This window comes from Petaurus breviceps, unplaced genomic scaffold (assembly GCF_028583685.1).
Source record: "Petaurus breviceps papuanus isolate PSGF00001 unplaced genomic scaffold, PetGlider_PUasm1.0 91133, whole genome shotgun sequence".
Taxonomy (NCBI): domain Eukaryota; kingdom Metazoa; phylum Chordata; class Mammalia; order Diprotodontia; family Petauridae; genus Petaurus; species Petaurus breviceps.
The window spans coordinates 23,049,497-23,071,963 of NW_027187419.1; the positions used below are offsets into that span (position 1 = coordinate 23,049,497).

Here is a 22,467-nt window from a genome sequence, read left to right on the forward strand (position 1 = left end):
AATGCAATAGAATGTACATAATGTTAACATTTTGTTTTCTAAGTCAAGATAAGCTGACAAAAGTCATTATTTATTTGACACCACTGACCTAAAAAGTGTTATTATAGATATTTCATCTTTAATGGATAGTAGTTCTTCATTTTAAGAAAAATAATTTTAGGAATTTCTGTAAAAGTTTATAAAAAAGAGAACAGTTTTGGATTAGATAAAACTGGATTTATTCAGAAGACAATACTTTTATCCAGAGATTCAGAAATAACTCAAGAAAAGATATGGTCCCTCCTCTCTTCAACTTTATAGTTGCAAAGATTGCCAATAATTTATAACATATTCATTAACTACTAAAAGGATAAAAGGGTTTCATGGCAATAAAATAATTTACTCACAGGCAAACTGAAGTGTGGCTTCTCTGCTCAGAATGCTTCCCAAGGAGTTAGATGTTAAACACTGATAATGACCAGCATCCTTTGCTTCTATTGGGTTGCTGATAATGAGGTTTCCTTCAATCAAACTGTAGCGATAATCACTTTCCAAGTCTATTTCTGTTCCATTTCGTAGCCATCTTGGAAAAAATCAGAAGAAATACAGATAAAGATTACATGGGACATTCTCTTATTCTCTGGGGATTCTAGAATATCATCCAACTGTTGTTTTTGAGGCTTAGGGGAATGAGTGCTCAAGAGTGAATTTCTACCTGTAATTGGGAACAGGGTTGCCTCGAGCTTCACAATTCAGTGCCACTTTCTTCTCATCAGAATCAGTAGGGAAAATGATATCATCTGGTTCCTGCACAAACACTGGCCCATAATCCACACTCTCTATAGAAACAGAAAAGGGCATACTTTCAAAACCCTCCAAAGACATTGATTCATTAGCTCTCCTCCCACATTATCTTAAAAAAACATTCTACCTAGATGTAAAATGCTTCTTATTTTTGATGCATTTTAAGGTAAAACACCAAAGAAAATTTTTGCTATATTATATTCTACTTCCTATTTGAGAGGGAGATCAGAGCAGACTGTTCTCCAATTGATAAACCTAGCCTTGCAATTTGTTACACAATGAAAAAATAAATATATCAAGTATTTGATGCAGTACATGTATTTAATTTCTTTGCATCTTTGTTTTTCATCCTTTAAGTTAGGGGTAATGAAAACAATACCAATCTCACATTCTGTTATGAAAACTAATGCTTCAATGTTCCTTAATATTTTTTGACTAATATTTTAATTATAGAATTAATAATCAGAAAATCTGATTATCCTGAGAATCAAATATTGGCCTTAATTGATTCATTTATCGAATTTTAAATCTTCAACAGTCTTCTAGGCACTGTGGGTGTGAAGAAACCACTTTTTGATTCAAATAAATTCTATAAATAATACTTGTGCTCTAGGAGTTTATAATTTCATGTAGCAAATAAAATATAAACATATAATAAACTGAACCAAGTATTTTGTAAACAGTATAAGATCAAGTTAAATGACAACTAAGTGATACAAACAAGTTAAGAGAAGGCAATCACCAGGGTCCATATGATCAGGAACAATCCCATAGGGGGACCCCCCCCCCAAACCTGGAATTTAAATAGGGTCTCAAAGGATGGTTAAATGTATAATCATAGAGGAAAAAGGACTCTCTAGCTAAGAAATAAAGTAAGCAGAGTTATTGTGGTAACAACTGAATCACAGATCAAACAGCTGCAAAGAAGCTTAGTTTTGATTTAATACAAAACAAGAGGTCAGATTAGGAAATTAAAGCACCCAAAAAGGATCTGATGTGCCTAAATTGACACAAAAATGAATAGTGGAGCACGATCTCAAATAAGATCTCCTTTTAATATATGCAATACTCTTTGCAGAGGCCATGATGACTCCTGAGTGAGGGGTGATATCACAAAGTAGTCAGGGATAGTGACCACTGGAAAAGAAATTTTTTCATCTTCATCAACAACATCATTATCATTGCTTTTCTTTTTGTAACTGTTAATTTAGTGAAAATTAGATTGGAAGACACCTTATTAACAATGCATGAACATCCAGGGTTGCCATCCTATGAAACATATGTTGAATTCCCCTGGCAATTTCCAAGTAAATATGTGGTTTAAAAACTGAAATTACTTCTGCTTTGTGATGACACAATGTAACATCCCCATTCACTCTGAATAGATGTTTCTTTGAAGGACAGCGACAGGACAGCGACTGCTCTGTGACATTGCATAGATGGGTTACAAGTCCAGATTGACTGAGAGGTCTCTGAGGCACACTGCCTATGGAACATATGAAGGAGACATATGACATCAGACTGTTGGGGGAGCAGGCAATATGATCTTCATGATGGTTTTTGTTATACCCAGTGTTCAGTAAAAGAGAGCTGAGCTGGGGAAAGTAAGCTAAGTGATATCCTCTTCTTTAAGGTGCTTATTCTAAACTCTCTGTTGTACACCTAGACTACAGATATTTGATATAGAGTAAACAGATACAATTCTAGTCCAATAAATCTCTTAGAAATAGGTGAGAGAAGGAAAGATCACATCAATCATCGCCTTCCTTGAAGTCAAAGTGGGCCAAATACCACATTGGATATCTAAACATGCCACAGATGAGCTGCCTCTCTATATTACACAGCATTAAAAAAGCACATCTTCTACACAGGGGTGTCAAACTCAAATAGAAAGGAATCCCTAACACTGCATACCAACTTAAAATTAATATTAAATAAATATGCAATAAAATTAATATTCACAAATTAATAGTATTCATGTTGTGATTGCATTTTTATTTATTTTGTTAGATATTTCCCAATTATGTTTTTATTTGGTTGTGGCTGCACTAGAAAGTATTGTAGACCTACAGCTGCTGCATGTTTGACATCTCTGCTCTATAACAACAAACCCCGGGAGGTTAAAGACCACAGATATTATTGATTTGTTAAATGTCTGGATCCAAGGGAAAGGGGGATCTCAATGAGGAACATTTTAGTATGTATAGTAATTAAATGGTAACCTGGAAAACATTAAGGAAGTGAAATTCAAAAAAAATTTAAAGGGGAAAATGTCAGGGATAAATGTCATATTCCATGTGATACCAAATGGTCCTAAGAAATTTTGGCTTAAAAAATACAGGAAAAAATCCTTTGAACTCTTCAATTAGAAATAATTAGAGCCAAAGATTCACATCATAAATAAATTTAATTGTATTCCTTAATGTCTTGGTGTAGAACACTTGGTTATAAGGAAGTAAAAAGGGATTTTAATGTTTTTAATGGCAAGAGATAACACTGCCTAGAATTTTCTATAGCATTAAACTCATAAGGAATATAGTTCTATATAAACACCTGAAGTTTGTGTAATGGGGAGTATGTTATTTACCTACTAGAGCTATTCCAAAAGATAAATCAAGGCTAGTTTGATCTATTGGTCTTAGAATCCAAAGGTTTTAGAAGTGACCAAGCCTGGTCTTGCTTCCAAGGGTGCTATTTTATGATCCCAGACAATGCCATAGGAGGGTTGAAGTGCAGCCACCTCATCCAGAATTAAGGCAAGGAGTCATCACCCAGCTTTCAGGAGCTGGTCTTTGAACACACTAGAGATATTTCCAATTCAGATAGGAATAAAGACTACACACACACACACACACACACACACACACACACACACACACACACACCACACCACACATATTGTAACCATTATTATTTAATATAGTTCTAAAAATGTTAACTGTAGAAATAAGTGAAGGAAAAGAAACTGAGGATATAAGCATTAAAAAAAGTAAAAAAAAAATTAAAGTTAATTAGGGATGATTTGATTTTCTTGGCAAAACCTAGAGATTCAAACAAAATTTAATTGAAACAATAACTTTAGTAAAGTATTAGGAGAAAAAATAAACCAAGAAAATAAAACCAATATTCCTATATGCTACTAATAAATTCGAATAGGAGGAACTAGAAAAAGAAAGTTCATTCAAAATAACTATAATAATCTGAGGTTTTGTCTACAAAGTTATACTAGGACTTACAGGAATATAACAAGATACCCTAAAGAAATATAAGAAAATTTAACTGGAAAATATTAATTTTTATGATTGTGCTACACTAATCATAATCAACAATAATCTCATAATCAAAATTATGAGAGTACCTAAATTAATTTACAGGTTTCATGCTACACCAAACTAGGAATGAGAATACTTTATATAACTAGACAAAACAATAACAAAATTCATCTGTAAGTATAAAAAGTCAGGAATATCAAGAGAGACAACAGAAAAAAATAGGAAGGAAGAGATTCTTCTCAAAATTATTTGGTACTAGTTAAAACATATACCAGATGATCGATGAACAGATTAGGTAAATAAACCAAGAAATAATTGAACATAGTAGCATTGGCAAATTCTAGGCTATTTGCTAGTAGGACAAAGATTTTATTTTTCAAAAAACTGCTGAGAAATCTGGTCAGGCAGAAAATAGATTTAGACCAACACACATACCACATACCAAAAAAATTACAAATTGATACATGATCTATAGTTAAAATGATGTATTTTTCTTGAAAACACAAGAGAAAGGAAGGAAGTAACTTTTTACAACTATGGCAAGGAGGATAATTTGTATCTTTAGAAGGGATAGAGTTAATCCTAAAATCAAAAAGTAACAATTTTCATTACAAAAAAGATTAAAATGCACGACCAAAATAAAAGCAGTTAAAGAAGAAACAACTAAGTTGGAAAAAGAGTAGAAAGGAGTGAAGTTGGCAAATATGAAATAAAAGAAATAAGGGTAGTAACCAAGTTCTCATTTTTCTGTCAGGTTTTTGTTTAATTCATAACATGCAAATGACCCACTATAATCACTCCCCTTTTTTTATCAGTGGAGTCTAGGTCTTAGTACAGGTCTCCCAGTACAGAATCAACTGACTGTCCACTCACTTCCTTGAGGTAGGGGGGTGGGGAAAACCAGGAACAACAGTCCAAGGCACATGTAGGTGGTAGAAATCATAATAGGATTTGGAAACCCATTCTCTTCAGAGTGTAGTTTTAGTATTCTTTCCACTGAAGTCTACTACCATCAAAGTTACAAAAAAAGTACTAAATTAGATATCAAGATATTTGATGTCAGGTTCTAGGTCTGGGACTAACAAAATAATATTCACAAATAAACAGAAGGCAAAAAATGGGGGGAGGTGGATTTACCAGAAGCTACATCAGGAAAGGTTTCATGTTGAATGTGGCATTTGAACTGGGCTCTGAAGAATAAAAATGCCTTTTCCATGTTCTAGACATGGAGGTTATGAATGGCAAAACCAGGGAGATGGCATAATGATATAATTGTCTTGAATGATACCCAATTTCTCCATTACTGACGCATTCAATTTAGAGTTACATATGAAGGAATGGTCATGGCATATATAACCTATCACATATTTAATTAAATTGCTTAGCACTAAATTAAACAGGTTGATCATGTTTTATGTCAAGTAGCATTGATTATGTTGTTGTCTATGAAGAATATAACATGGGACAAAGACATTAAAAAGTTACACAGTGCTGAGGCAAGGACCTTCTTGATACACAATAAATCAAAATCTTTCTTTTACCAAGTTAAGTCTATTGAGACATGGGTGAGGTGGGCAAGTGCAATCACTTACAGTTTTTATTTCCCTTGGGCAGTATTTGTTGTAGTTGTTCTTTATCAGATATTTTATCAACAGACTATAAGTATCTACAGCTGGCTATATCTATGTCAGTGATCATTTACCTCAGGAGGTTTTGTGATTGTGAGACACAGGTAATGCGTGCACTTTCAAATCCCATGTTCTCATTTTTTTTCATCGTATCTTAGTAAGTGAACAGAATGTAAGTGTGAGACACTGAAAAATCGAGATGCATATTTAATATACTCTTCAAAAAATACATTATTTCTTACTAAAAAAAGTCACCATAACTTTAATAAGAGTTTCAGGAGATTTGTGACCATTTTAATGTTGTTTAAAGAAATTGCCAAGTGATGAAACAATACCTAAATGTTCTCTGAAAAAAAACTGTAAATAGAATTATTTATCACTTTCTTGTCCTACATCTTGAAAGACAATATCATAGTAGGGAGAACTTCAGGGCATTTTGCCAAAGTTAGCCATGTTTATCTTATGTTGCCTCTAGCTCCAGCCTCTACCTCCTTCTGGAACCCATACTCCCACCCCATGATTGGGCTTTGACTGGTAAACATTCACCTTATCCTGACCTGATCTCAAGCCCATCATGATGTTTCCTAGTAATTTCCACTCCAGTCACCTCTTTCCAACTAGTCCCTCTGACTTCTCCATGAAAAATCTCCTTCCTGGCTCCTACTGCCTGGTATATATTGTCCCTCTTCATTTAGCATGAAATCTCCATGAAGATAGAGTGAGTCTTACTCATTTGTATTTGTATTCCAGCACTTAACATAGAGGCTGGCACACAGTAAGTATTGAATAATACTTTTTAATCATTCATTCAACAGACATTTAATTCTCCCACCTCTTGTTTTTGTTGTTCTAGGCATTGAGGAAGATAAAGTTATTTCTTACAAACCATTCTGGAAGATGTTTATATAAATTATATACAAAATAATAAAAGTGCTCCCAAAGGTCATAAGAAGAGATATGTCCAAATGGTTGAAACCAACTGGTACTCAAAGCAGCTGGTGGCAAATGGATAGAGTGATGGTTTTGGAAGTCCAGAAGAGCTGAGTTCAAATCTTATCTTAGATACTTACTAAGTATATGACTCTAGGCAAGTTACTTAACTTTCTTAGCCTCAATTTCCTCAACTATAAAGTGGGAATAATAATAGCACCTACCTCACAGGATTCCCCACCTCATTCCCTTGATGACACCAGGAAAACTGTTATGATGACATTAACATGAGCAAGATGCCCTTTCATCAGAAAATAAGAAAAAGCTTTATTTTAGAAAACATATAGTTACTATGTATAACTGTGGCATCAAACTCAAATGGGGTCAAGAAATCATGCATAGATTATTAGGAGACTGAACCAGGAATTGAACATGGGTTTTAGAGTCCAAACTTAAAATACATATATATTGAAATAATGTAAATACTACAGGGGAACCTTACAAAGAAACCATGGAATCTTAAGAGTTGGGAGGAACTTTAGGAATCATCTTTCCCAATTTTCACCCAGTACAGGAATCCATACAAGGAACCATTTTTTTAATGAAGCCCTTTTCCTATTCCTTCTTCTTTCCTACAGCAGATCCGAAGGAGAAGAGCTGTTGTTTTCCTGAGATTAATGAATAAAACTATGTAACCCTGGGAAAGTCACTTAACCTTTCAGTCTCAGTTTCCTAAAATGGGGACAATAAAGCACTGATCTCTTATAATTGTTGTAAGAATCAAAAGAGCTAACCTTAAATTACTATGCAAATATCAGCTATTATGATAAGAATAGAGACTGTTGGAGGTGTCAAACATGTGGCCCACTGACCATATAATTTGCAATACTCCTGAATGCAGTCTGAACCTAATCAAAATGTAATTAGGAGAAATTTAATGAAATAAATACAGATGTAATAGAACATAGATAATGCTAATATGTGGGTTTACAAGTCAATGTAAGGTCCAGGTTAAAGAAGGCTTCCAGTGATAGGGATCAAACAAACAAATAGTTACACAATATAATGGTCAAAGCAGGATAACAATAATTAGCTTCCATTATAACATAAAACTCTCTTTCCCTTTCTTCTATTTTCTTTCCCCTATCCTCAACCCAAACAGTTCAGCTAAAGGCAAGTGCCAGACACTATGCTAAGTACTGGGCATAGAAATAAGAAAAATGAAAAATGGTCCCTGCCTTCAAGGAGATTACAATATAATAAGGGAAGACAATAGACAAAGGAAGCTAAAAGGGTGAGATTAGAGCACATTATATTCCATGGAATAGAAACTAAACAGCAACTGATGGAAAATGAAGAGATACCTGAAAAGGTCTGAGGTCTCTATAATGAAAGGAGTTTATTGCTCTACCTTAAGGCCCTTCAATCAGATGGGAAGAGACAACTGAGGCTGTTGAGATGGTGTTGTGCATCAAAAGCTAGGTCAATCAGTATGGTGATGATATTTCAGATGATCAACTTATTGGGGTATGCAGGGGAGGCATGATGTGGAACCAAGCAGAGTAGCTGATGGTAAATGAAGAGAATCAAGAGAAATTTACTTTCTTCTGTGTGTCTGCCTTCAAAGGTCTACTTTCTTTCTAGTTTTCTCTCCAAAGAGAATCTAGAATCATATGTGCCCTCTTTTGAAGCAGGAAGCCAGAAGACTGTCTCAATTCTCCCAGGCTCTTAGGCCCACTCTACTTTTGAAATCGGCATGAAGGGTCCTGTCCACCAAAAAGGATGGTCTTGTTCAAATTTCCTGAATCCAGAGTTACCTATTGAAACCTTTCTAGGGAAAAAAGTACTCTGCCCAGTTTCCTCCAATTGTTTGGCATTTTAATAGCAATTTATAGATATCTATATGTGCCATAGAGATCAAAATTCTTAGTCTCCAAACAGACTAGCATAAACAATAAAAAAAGGACCTTAATTCTTCCCTTGAAATGTGGAGCAGCTCTTCTTTAGACAGAGTGAGAAGAGAAAAGAAACTGATTCAGACTGTGAAGTATTTGAATGTTTAGCACAAGGGAAAGTCTTCAAGCAAAGGTTAGGTAATCTCTTGTTGTAAAGTGCATGGAACCTTTATTGTTGATGCTATCTAGCTCTAGACCTATGTTTATAGAATGACCTCTGGGATCCCTTCCAATTGTAAGACTTTGTGATTCTATACTTTGCTATAATATATACTACTGAAGGAGGAGAACTGGCCTTGGACCATTCTGATTATGCGTCTATATCTGACTGGATGCCTATTAGGTCCCTAGAACCATTGAACCCATTAGCTGTAGGTGATGGAATGTAGGAAGATGCCTGATTATGAAGGGCTTTCAATAGTAAATGAAAATTTTACAATTTATCCTAGAAGTAATAGAGAGTTTATTGAGTAGGAGTTGATATTGTCAAATCTAAACTTTACATAAATCACCTTGGCAGCCAAGTGGAGAATGGATTGGATTGGAAGACACTTGAATTAGGGAGATTAATTAGAAAATAATATCAATAGTTCAAGAAAGAGATAATGAGGCCTAAATTAAGATGGTAGGTTTGTGAGTAGTGAGTAGGGGACTTATATAAGGAATGTTATGATCAGCACAGTCTTTCTATATTGCCAGAAGTCAGGAAATATCAACTGATTTACAAATGCACAGATGTAGATTGAAGGGACCTATGATTTTGTCAGATGATTCTGCTTCTATATGCCACCAAGTAGCAGCCAATACTAAATTAATGGGAGAATGAAAAAAATTGTCCCCTCCAGTCTCTCAAAAGAAGTTGCCTCATATCTGTCACTGATACCATATTTTGATATGATGACTACCACAGACTTTGAAATGTTTAATTATAAATTGAATTTTGAGATAAGTTTCACAGTTACAATGTGTGAAAAATATTTCACACCATGTGAGCTTCTAAAATGTTTTCTTGGAGAAAATATTCTCAGCTTTCTGATTTCAAGTTACCTTTTGAACATTAAATTCATTTTACTTTGTTAAAGTTAAAAGAAAATCATATACCTTCATTGCAAAACTTCCAATCACTGCTATAATTCCAGAAAAAACCATTTGCTAGAAAGTGACATGAAGCATACTTCCTTCCCAACTGGTGGGAAGAACAAATCTTACAATGTGAATTAAATAAATGTCTAGTACATGGTTTGCTCATATTTCACCACTTAGAAAATTTCCTTTTCTATTTAAAATTCTCATTGTTTAAAATATCATATTGCTTAGAGAGGCAGTAAAGCATACTACTTAGAATTCTGGACTTGAAATTGGGAGTTTGGTTTTCAATCCTGCTTCAGAAACTGATTAGCTGTTTGATCACAATCTCTCAGAGATTTAACTTATTCATACGTAAATGAGGCACATGATATTGTTATACTCACCTCTCTGGGAGGTGAGGAAAGTGTTTTGAAAATGTGAATTCCAAATTCTCTCTCTCCCTCCCTCCTACCTCTTGAGAAGTCAAGCAATATGAAATTGATTATAGATGTGAAGTCATGCAAAACATATTTCTGTATAAGTTATGTGAAAGAAAGCATGTGTAAAGAAAGTTTAAAAAATGTATGCTTCAATCTGCACTCCAAATTTGTTAGATCTCTCTTTGGAGGTGGGTAGCAATTTCCATCCTGGATCCTTCAGAATTATCTTGGATCACTGTCTTCATCAGAGTAGCTAAGTCTTTTCAACTATACAATATTGCTGTTTCTTAATTTTTTCTGAAATAATCCTCAGAAATGACAAGATTTGATATGATTTCATATGATGTATTGGATATGTGAAGAAAGCGAGGAGTTGAGCATAACCAGAGGTTTTGAACTTGAGCAATCAGTAGTATGGTAATTTCCGCTTTAATAACAGAGAAGTTTAGAAGTCAGGAAAGTTTTATCCAAAAGATAATGAGTTCTGACAATTCTGAGATTCTCAATTCAAGATGTACAAAAAGCTGTTGGTCATGTGTAACTATGGCTAAAGAGAAAGACTAGAATTTAATATGTAGATTGAGGGAAGCAGCTGAATAGAAATGTTAATTGAACTCATGGGAGTTGATGATATCACCAAGTGAGATTGTATACAGAGAAAAGAGAAGAGGACCCTGGACAAAACCTTGAGGTATACCACTGGGCACTGAGAAGGAATATTGGATATATAGAAGGAGAACCAGGATAGAGAAGTGGCATAAAAACCCAGGGGATATTGAATGATTTTGATGTATCTGTAAGGGCCACCTTGTTGTAAAAAGAGCTTGTGAAGTGATGTTTTGTTTTATTGAATAACATTTATTAATTCATCAAAAAACAATAAACCCAATGGGATTTTATGATCTCCACATCTTGCAGTCAACTGAGAACATTTTAAAAAATTTAGTCTGTTGTTGGATATTCATTATGAAAAGTTTTATTTTTCATCTAATACCCTCACTAAGAGTGCCTTCAATTCATATGTAGACGACTTTTACAAAGATGGGAGAGTAGACATAGAGCTAAGTAGCTTTTATGGTCTCTTTTTGATATGAACAAGGTCTTGGATTATTTCCATGCCACTACCATTTTTCCCCAAGCTGAATGGGAGCATGAGAACAATTTGTTTCAATGGTCATGCAAGTGGCTGAAGAAGGTGGTGTGGAGTGCTTAAAGTTTGTTAGGCACTGAAGATGCCAATGTCATTCATTGCATACCAGCCATCACCAGTCATCTTGATTTTTGTCTTGCCACTGGATTTCAATAACTCTAGAAGAGAGAGTGAGGCTGATGACTTTGTTCAACTCTGCTTCACTTAAATCCAATTCACCTACAAGTCAAGCCATCACCCCATGATGTCATTGGTCCTCTTCAAAAATGAAGGATGAACAATATAATCATTTAGTTTTGCATTTATTTTCACACTTTGATTCATTCCGGTACCATTTCTATAACCTATATAAACACATTGTGGATTGTGATATTAGGGTCCAAGTGCAGTGTTTCTATTGTCCTTGATGAGGAAATTAAGTTATTTAGTTTTTTTGCAAATCTTTTCCATTTTTCTTCTGTTTAGAGTCATATTTTCATGTTAAAAATCACTGAATGCCTTTAGAATTACTTTTTTTGAGTATAATCTGCAAAGCTTTCTTCAAACTATTTTTACCCTTTGCTTCTTCTTTCTGCTTTATTCATCATCATCATCCATTATTCTTTATAATATTTTATTTTTGAGTTTATAGTCAACTCCACATTTTCAACTGACAGCGATCTCTCTTCATTTGGCAAATAAGTCAGATGTTTGCCTGGTCTTTTCTGAGCACAAAGTTGACAGTGCACAATTATTGATTATCCTTGGTGTCTGACCAGTTAACCAGTTATAAACCTCTCTTTTTGTACTACATATAACCTAGCTGACATTATTCTACCTTTTCCACAAGAATAATAATCAATGTGATACAATATATTGTTTATTAATAATCTACTTTATGCAAAGCACAAAATACCGGGAGTTGGAAATACAAATAGAGTAAAACAAAAACAAAATGTCCTTCAGGAAAATAGGAGCATTAATAACTGATGGTTTTTAGAGAAGGCTTTTCCAAAGAGGTTGGTTGTACCTAAGCCGAGCCTTGAAAGAAATAATGGATTCTGATAGGTAAGGAGGGAATGCATTCCAGTTATGGGAGACACAACCTGTGCAAAGACACAAAGGGGGAAGATACAACACAGAATTTGTGAAATAGCAAATAATTTTATGTGGAACATTGAATGCATGAAATAGAATAATGCAAAATAATTGTGGACTGGAAAGATGGAATCAGATTGCAAAGAGCTTGAAATGCCATGCAGAAGAATCTATATTTTATCCTCAAGGCAATAGGGAACTCCTGAAGACTCTTGAGCAGTAATTAACACAATGAGATTGGTATATCACTAAAAAGTTATATCATTTTGATCTCTGAGGAGGATGGATTGGAAGAGGGAAAAGCTGGAAGCAAGGAGACCAAAGCGGCCAGGTAGCACAGCGAGTAAGAGCACCGGCTCCAGTGTTGAGAAGACCTGGAGATCGAATCCCGGGCTCAGACACTTAGCACCCACCCAGAAACACCTGGCCGTGTAACCTTGAGCAAGTTACTTAACCCCAATTGCTTAGGAGCAGCCAGGTGGCTCAGCGAGTAAAAGCACTGGCTCCAGTGTCAGGATGACCTGGATCAAATCCGGGCTCAGATACTCAGCACCACACCCAGAAATAACTGGCCGTGTAACCTTGAGCAAGTTACTTAACCCCAATTACTTATAAAAAAAGAAAAAGAGACTATGGGAATATTCTAGGCTTGATGTAATTAGGGCTAAAATTTAGGTGATGGTGAAGTGAGTAAAGAGAAAGAGCAGAATAAGATGAGGAGGAGGAAGTACTTTAGAATTTATAAGAGTTGCCAATTGATTATATATGGAGGGGACAGAGAGGAAAGAGTCAAGGATGACTCTGATATAGCATATATGGGGAAAGATAATGGTACCTACAACAGCAATAGGGAAATTTGAAGTAAGGACAGATTTTTCTTTGTTTTGGATGTGTGAGGGAGTAAGGATTGAGGAGGAGATAATGAGTTTTACAAGGGCAATTATAGAATTTTACAAAGAAGTATTTGGTAAAGCCCCAGTATTTACTCTTCAATGAAAAGGAATAATCAGGGATCATTATAAGACAGTGTATATTTTAAAAGCTGTATTAAATACAGTAAAGTACCTGAATGGTGGGTGTGGGCAAGCAATGCTATGGGTGGCCTAAAAGGAGAGAGATATTGGTTAGGCCTTATTAAAATACTGGGTCTCATTTGCAACTCCACATTTAATAGGGGAAAAAATTAGTAATTTTGGATATATAGGATCATAGATTTTGTGCTATTAGGGTCATTAGAGGTCATCTGATCCTCATTTTACAGATGAGGAAGCTGAGGAGAGTCTGTGGGGTGAAAGTGATATGACTTGTGCAAGGTCACACAACTAATAAAGGCTAGGTGTAGGATTTGAAACTAGATTAGTTAGTACTCTTTCCCCTATACCCCACTGATAAAAGCATATCATTTAATATACTAAAAACATAAGAAGGAGAAACAAACTGTCTTTCCAGAGAATCTTTCTACTTCAGCTAAGGATGATTCAGATGTATACTTCTCCCTTTCTTAACTCGATGCCTACTCTGAGATCTCAGAATTAGATAGACTGTTCTGCTTTATTAATTCCCTACCTGTTTATTTTACAAGAGAGAACGTTTAGATTAGATTCATTTTATCATAACATCATGGGTAGGGCATTGTAGAGCCAATTCTCTGTCAGGTTCAGATCAGACCACATGCCTAACAAAAAGGCTTCTAATTTTGTGAATCTATGATTCGAAGTTTTCAAAACGAATTTGTCAGAAAAGGTTTCCTGAAAGAACCAGGTGAAATGTCTTTAACTGGTGAGTAGAGAAGGGCTTAGTCCACAGTGCCACTACTCAGGTTCAGCTCTGGTTGATAAAGGAGAAAGTCAGATGTGAAGTATCAGTCAAACATCTGTAGTTAATTAATCAGTACATTGGAGAAGTATGAAGTTTCTGAAGGCTATGTGTCCATGATACCTATCCCTTTGTGGGCAGAGAGGAAACTCTAATGCTAATTGGCTTTATGATCCTGGCCAAGTCTATTAACATCTCAGTGCCCTCAGGCAACTCTCTCAGTCCAGTTGCAGAAAAAGTGCTGACCTTCATTAGTAGAAGTTTCCTCACCTGGAAATCTTTATACCAATGAAAATGCAGCCTCAGTCCAAGGAAAAATATTATTTGACACAAGTGACCCTAAGTTTTGGGTCAGACAATGTGCTCAGAAAGAATAAAAATGAACCATGGCTCAATCATCTTATCCCAAGATGAAAAGATGAAATTTTTTAAAATAAAGCTTATTGTTTTTTTTTATTATTCTTCGTAGCTACCCTGAGTTCTGAGAAAATATGGATTGTAATGATGGCATAGGAAGGTATTAAACACATACAAAACACATGTTGCCTTTAATACCTTCTATTTCTGGAACATGTATGTATTGTATGTGTTTAAGAATGATAAATGAAGAGTAAAATATGTTATTCTTTAGCTGTGATTCAAGAAAAAGAATCACACATCCTTATATTTCAAAGAATAACAATAAAAGTGAGAGAGAACACTTTGATGTGATGGATAGATAGAAGGCCGGACTTGTAGCCAAATATATCTGGGATCATATCTGGTCTTTGACATATCCTAGCTAAGAGACCAGAGATAACTATCTAATTAATTAGGTTATAGGGGATGGTCCCAAGTCACTCTCTTTTATTGTAAGATTTAAGCATTTGATAACGGAAGGAGTCCTCACTTTGGAAGTTCCCTAACGTGATGAAATCCCAAATGTTAACCCCCTTAAAATTTTTGCCAACAATTGTCTATCTACAGTGATTACAATTTATATAGAACCTTCACATTTATTATTTCTCTTAATATTCACTAAAGTACAATAAGTTAGCTAGGCAGTACATTATTATCTTAGCATCTTAGAAAAGCTCATGGTACCTCATGCTGGCAGCTGAAGAATGTTCAGTTCTATTGCTAGAGAATTCAGGCAAGGCACAGGGAGGTTGATTGAGCATGTTCAGCCAGAATTAAAATTTAAATGTGCCTGGGAGGTCCTAAAGTATAACACAGTTACCCTACTCACTTTGTCTAGTGAGCTCTTGCTTACAAGCCACCATTGAATCCTTGAAGCCTGAAAACCTCAGACCTTGACTTCCTCTAGACTTCTACTTAGATATTACTGTGGCTTTCTGCTTTGGAACCCTGCTTTCCCTTCTGATACCCACTTTTGCATCTCCTTCCTATAAAACGGCTTGTTTGCTCAGATATTTACTATTGCCTTAATGTGATTTCAATAAGCATATGCTAGAATTTCTCTATCCCCAAGGTTCTTCCTTAACTGGGTCTATGGTACTGATTCAGCTGATTCAGTTTATTCACCTTCTCATAGAGGGGCTAATGGAATAATTATACATGCAAAAATTTCCCCTACCACTTAAGTGACAGTCAGCAATCCAGTTTCTCCTGAGACACTTTTAGGGATAGGGTGGTTACAAGGCAGCCCATCCATGTTTGGATGGCCCAAACTGTTCAGTGAGGTGGTGTGGTAGATAGAATGCTTGGCCTGGAGTTGGGAAGACCAGAGTTAAAATTTGGCTTCAGGGGTTTACTAGCTGTGAGCTCTGCTTCAGTTTTTCAACTATAAAATGGGCACTAAAAATAGCACCTACCCCACAGAGCTGTGAGAATCAAATGAGATAATACTGTGGAAAGCACTTAGCATGGTGCTTGGAACATAGTAGGTGCTTAATAAATGTTGCTTTCTTTCAATCCACCCCCACCCTCCCTTCCTCCCTTCCTTTCTCCTGTTAAGATAAGTTCTATTTACTTGGAATTTTGACCCATTGGTGGTAGTTCTACTCTGTAGAGTAACATAGCCTAAGTTGAACATCTCTCCCACATAACATTTTTCAAAATATACAACTAGAGTCATGATTTAAGCCTTTGTTTTTGAAAGCAAAACCACCTAACTAAATAAAAGAAAGTCCTTGTATGGACATAGTATAAGAATTGGGTTAATAGGTCCCATGTTTTTACCTGTTTTTTCTTTTGTTCATGAGAATATTATCCCTGATTTTCAATTTTCTCTTGCTCTGTAAGTACTTGAGGTTCTAACTCTTAAAGGTCTTTCAATTAACCTCTATTACTATGAAAAGTTTCAGTTTAATCCTTAATCAGCTTTTGAAATCTTACAGGAGATATTCCTTGTATTCAACAGCTACCTGGAAGTAATTATATTAACTCAGTGGTTTCTTTTTTCTAAGTTAAGTAATAATCCTTTCCCAAGTCTCACTAATTTAACACTGATGCAATTTGGGAAATCACAGTTTCAATACATATATCAACTTAGGGTGAACTACCTTGTCTTATAAGCATATGACCAATGCTTTGAAAGATCATTGTTCCAACCCACTCATTTTACAGATGAGGAAACCAAGGCCCAGAGAGGTGACATGAACTGTCCAAAGTTATTTAGGCAAATTCAAAGCAAGGTTCTATAACTGGGCTTTTGGGCTCCTTTAGCTGAATTCTATCTAGATTCGAAGCAACAGAAAAGAAAGCTTTACCATTCCTGGAAATGTCACACAAATCTAAATACATTTTAATTGTATAACTGTTATTATCACTGTCCTATCTCTTTATCTCTTTTTTTCACAGGGATCAATAGAATTCTAGGCTCACATCTATGATTCCTGGATTTAAGTTAGTTTAGGATGTTCTCTGTGAGTGGAGTGTGAAATAGCTTCCAGGTTCTCTAACGAGATCTTCCTTAGAAAAGATTCACAAACGTTCATAGTTTTTAGGGAAAATCCTAGTTTACATAGGAAGTCTAAGACCAAATCATAACTGAGAGTCCAAGAGAAACAACAATTCATATTTACCTAGGAGTTTAAAGTTTACACAACACTTTCCTAACAACAGATATGTGAGTGTATTTTGTTGCAATATTTTATCAAGAGTAATCTTAAAAACAGTAGGGAATTGTAAATTCAGTATTTGTTTCAAGCATGTTTTATGAACAAATGTATTGTAAAAGAACACCCTTAAATAAACCTCATGGTGCTCTTGCATGATCAGTGCATACAATTTAAACAAAAACTAGTTTCTAAAGTTTAAAAAAACTATTATTATGTCCATTTTATAAATGAGGAAACTGAGATTCTAAAAGGTAAAGTCATTTGTCCGTGGATATCCATATGTTAGAACTGGATTTGAACCTTAATTTTCCTGAAGTATTGAATATGGTTGCACACCTACCGAAATGGGAGCTCCTTTAGGGTAGGGACTGTGTTTTTGACTTTCTTTGTATCCCCAATGCTTAGCACAGTGCCTGCCACAGAGAATGCTTAGTAAATGCTTGTTGACTGACATCCTTTCAAATACTTTCTTCTCTCTAGTTTTTCATGAGATTGCACACTACTGTTTCTCTTCTGATCTATTAAACCATTCCTTCTCAACCTCAACTTTTGCAGGGTTTTTATTTATGTCATACTTACTACTAGTACAATATCTGGAACACAGTAGGGACTTAATAAAGGCTTACTATCTCATTTCACTCTGTATTGTGATGTCATCAGCTCCAATGGGTTCAATGATCATTTCTATGCAGAGATTTCTTGTATCTATATATCGAATTCTAGTCTCTCTGAGTCAAGGTCCACTTTACCAACAGCTGCTTGTTGGATATGTTGAACTGGATCTTAAAATAAACATGTTAAAACTAAACTTGTTATCTTTTCCATAAATCCCTGCCTTCTTCCAAACTTCCCTGATACTAAAGGCAACACCATTTCCGATTCATCTAGACTCAAAACCTTAGTATCATACTTGACCCCTTGCTCTCATTCACCCAACATATCCAATATGTTGTCAAGCCTTGTCATTTCTACTTTCAAAGCATTTCATATATGTGCCCTCTCCATGTCTATAACCACTGACCCAGTTCAGGTTCTCATCACCTCTCACCTTTTAAGGACTTTCTTAATGGTCTCCATACCAAAAGTCTCTCCCAAATTAAATTTCTCCTCCACTTGACTGTCAAGGTGATTTTTCCTAAAGTGTAATTTTGACAATGTCTCTTCCCTTCCTGTACACCTTTCCCCCCACCTCCTTGAGTTCCAATTGCTCCCTCTTACCCCCAGAATCATGAATAAAATCCTCTATTTGGAAACCTCTTCATAACCGACCTCCTGCCCGTTGTTCAGTTATTTCAGTCATGTCTGACTCTTTGTTGCCCCCTATTTGGACTTTCTTGGCAAAGTTACTAGAGCAGTTTGCAATTTTTTTCTCCAGCTCATTTTATGAATGCTCCCCCTTAACTTTCCAATATTCTTAAACTTTATTTCCCTCTGTGAACAAACTACATTGGCATATTTGGGATTTCTTGAACCCAATGCCCTACTTAGCATTTCCATGCCTTTGAACTAACTAGCCCCTTATTTGGAATGCTCATCCTCTTCACTTCCATCTCCTGATTCCCTTGTCTTCCTCAAAGACTCATCTCATGGTATACCTTCTCCAGGAGCCCTTTCCCAGTTCTCCCAACTTTCCCTTCTTCTTCCCTGGCCATTCACAATTTTGATTCAAGTCAGAATAGCCAGTGCAGATTAAGAAACTAGTCATAGTGAATTACAATGCAGTTACCCACTGCATTTTCTATATGCAATGCCTTGTTCTGAGTCATGTGATTATCATCACTCCTAGGCTGTTTTTATCATCTTTATGGAAGACAAACTTTTGGCACTGATATGCTGTCATCACTATTAGTAGCCTAGGTAAACAAATATGCACAGAGGTACAGATGACTACTCTGACCCCAACTCCTCAAATAAACTCAATGGCATTGTTATTAATGTAAAAAGTAGACATGAAAATTTCTCCAGGGGTTCTAACAGAGAAGTACTGGATCAGAACTTACTACATTCCCCAGGAGAGTAAACTCAATATACATCAAAAATCAATGTGTATTTGTGCTTGGCTTTGCAAATATGATATAGGTGCATTTTTTGTTTGTTTTTGTTTTTGGAGGCAATTGGGGTTAAGTGACTTGCCCAGGCTCACATAGCTAGTACACATCTGAGGCTATATTTGAAAACAAATCCTCCTGACCCTATGGGTGGTGCTCTATCCAGTATACCACCTATATATACCCTAAATACATCTATACCCTATAAGCATATTTTTAATTAGATATTTAATGATTATTTTTGTTTTTTAATAAATTAATTTATTTTTAGTTTTCAACATTTACTTCCATAAGTTTTAAATTTTCTCTGCTTCCCTCCCTTTTTCCCTCCCCACAACAGTGTATGATCTGATATAGGCTCTACATATATATTCTTATAAAACATATTTTCACACTAGTCATGTTGTATACAAGAATTGGAATGAATGGGAAAAAAAATGAGGAAGAAAAAACAAAAGAGCAAATAGTAAGCTTCAATATGCATTCAGACTCCAGATTTCTTTTTCGGGATGTGGATGGCATTTTCCATCATGAGTCCTTAGCTGTTTTAGGTCCTTGCATTGCTGAGAAGTGCTTAGTCTATCAAAGTCGGTCATCGCACACTGTGGCTGTTTCTGTGCACAGTGTTCTCCTGGTTCTGCTCACTTCACTCAGCATCAGTTCATATACGTCTTTCCAGTTTTTTTTTTTTCTGAAGTCTGCTTGCTCATCATTTTTTATAGGACAATAGTTTCCATTATATCCATATACCACAACTTCTTCAGTCATTCCACTCCTTTTATTTTTTAGCAACCTTACTACTAGTTCCACTCTTTCTTACCAGTCTCTATTCAAAGAAAAAAAACACAATCTTTATAACAATTAAGCATACCTAAGCAAAACAAAATCACACATTTGCCATGTTCAACAATATGTCTCATACTGCACCTTGATTCTGACATCTCTGTCAAAAAGTGAGTATTTCTACATCATCTGTCCTCTGGAGTTATGTCTGATCATGGCATTCATCAGAGTTCTTATTAAAGCCTATCAAAGTTGCTTTCCTTTATAATGTTGTTACTACATACATTATTCTCATGATTTTCCTTACTTTACTCTGTCAGTTCATATGTCTTCCTAATTTTCTCCAAATCTGTCCCTTTCATCATTTCTTATGTTGTAGAAATATTTCTTTATGTTCATATAGCATGATTTGTTCATTCATCTTCCAACTATTGGGCACCTCCTTTGTTTAAAGGTTTTGGCCATAACAAAAAAGAGGCCCTAAATATTTTGTCCACATGGGTCTTTGTCTTTCTTTGACCTTTCTGTGGTACAGTTGTTGTATTACCAGGTCAAAGTGTAAGGACAATTTATTGATTTTAAGGGCATAATTTTAATTGACTTGCAGAAGGGTAAGAGCACTTCATAGCTCCACCAACAGTGGAGTTTCTTTCTTCTTGCTCCCATTCCAAAAACTGTAATTTTCCTTTTTTTAATCATTGCCAATCTGATAGATGTGAGGTTAGGACTTGAGAGCTGTTTTAACATGCATTTCTCTACTTATTAGTGATCTGAAAATTGTATATGCCTATTGGATAGCCTGAATTTCTTCCTCTGAGGACTTCTCATTTATATTCTTTGACCATGTGAGTATATTATAAACTTTAATTAAAATTCTTCTAGACTAGAACTGATGATTTCATTGGTTTAGGGCAGTGTCAAACTCATATAAAAACAGGGGCCACTAATATGTACATAATGATCTCTGCCAGCTTAATGTTGCCTTAGTTTTGAAATGTAATATTATCTATGTTTTATTACATTTTAAATTTATATTGTTAAACATTTCCCAATTATATTTTAATCTGGCTCCACATTTGGTGTGGGTAGCACATCAGCAGGCTCTGTGTTTGATACTCTAGTATAGGGAACACTAGGCGAAGAATTTCCTCTTCCAATGTAGATCAACACAACCTGCTTGGCAATTTACAGTCTTAGAGAGATACCGGGGAGGCACTGAGAGTTGTGACCTGCCCAGGCATACGGGCAGGTGAGATGTGAACCCAGGTCTTCCTGACTAATACCAGCTCTCTATCTCTTAAAACAACCTGTTTCTCATACAGTAGATACATTATGTGAAATATAGTATAAAATATTCTAGTTCTGTCCTTTGAAGTAGCACAGCATAGATGAGATAGGCAGTATTCCCACCTGGTCGTGGTCTTTTAAACTTCTCCATCAGGCTCTAAGTATAACTTCATCCTGCAAGATCAACTCAGCTTTAAAACTCATGCCTCATCTGTACCTTTCTCTTTCATGTTGTCTTCCCCCATTAAATCATAAGCTCCTTGATATCAGGGACTATCTTTTTCTGTTGGGTATCCCTAGTACTTTTTCACAGTACCTGGCACATAGTAGGTGCCTAATAGATCTTTATTAACAACCAGGTGGTACAGTAGAGAAACTACCAGGCCTGGAGTGAGGAAGACTCATTTGCCTTAGTTTAAATACTGCCTCAGACACCTACTAGCTGTGTGACCCTGGGCAATTCACTTAACCCTGTTTGCCTCAGTTTCCTCATCTGTAAAAGTAGCTGGAAAGGAAATAGCCAACCCATCCAACATCTTTGCCAAGAAAAACCCAAATGGAGTCATGAAGAGTCAGACTTGACTGAAAACAATTGAACACAGTGATCAAAAGAGACTAGACAAGATTTATAACATTGTTGAAGTTCATTTGTCTGTAAAGCAATAGATTGGATGAATCTGTTAAAAATGTGGGAATCTACTTCACTTGTGTTGATTTAAGGCTACTGCTCCTTTATTGGCTATTTTGTGAGTTCATTCATCATATCCTTAAGTTTTCCTTTAGTGGAATTTGAAATCTGTGGAGACAGCCACAAATATGAATTTGCAGGAATGTGAAAATTGCTTGGGATATTTCCCATCAGTTTTTGACTAACTGTGGGTAACAAGACTATACTTAGCAAACAGTTAGATGATGGCAATTGACAAAATCTCTCACCAATACCTGTTAGCTAAGTTTATGCTTCAGAGTTTCAAGATGAAGCTCTCTCTTCCCAAGCAGGGATCAATAACAGGCATAGAAAACAGTCCTGACCCATTGTGTATGACAGCACTAAGGGACCATGGCCAATTTGTTGCTTACTGTTTGTCAGTTCTGATTTGGTATAAAGGACAGTATATATATATATATATATATATATATATATATATATATATATATATATATATATA

At 35.5% G+C, this 22,467-nt stretch overlaps 1 protein-coding gene across 1 annotated transcript in view; it reads right to left on the reverse strand.

Moving 5' to 3' along the window:
- CNTN5 (contactin 5) overlaps positions 1-22,467 on the reverse strand; it is a 1,715,246-nt gene that overhangs the window by 634,778 nt on the left and 1,058,001 nt on the right. The window contains exons 5-6 of the mRNA XM_069080670.1: positions 695-818; positions 387-562 (exon numbers count right to left, since the gene is read on the reverse strand). Of these exons, the coding sequence (XP_068936771.1) occupies positions 387-562; positions 695-818 (300 nt within the window). The remainder of the gene's footprint in view (positions 1-386; positions 563-694; positions 819-22,467) is intronic.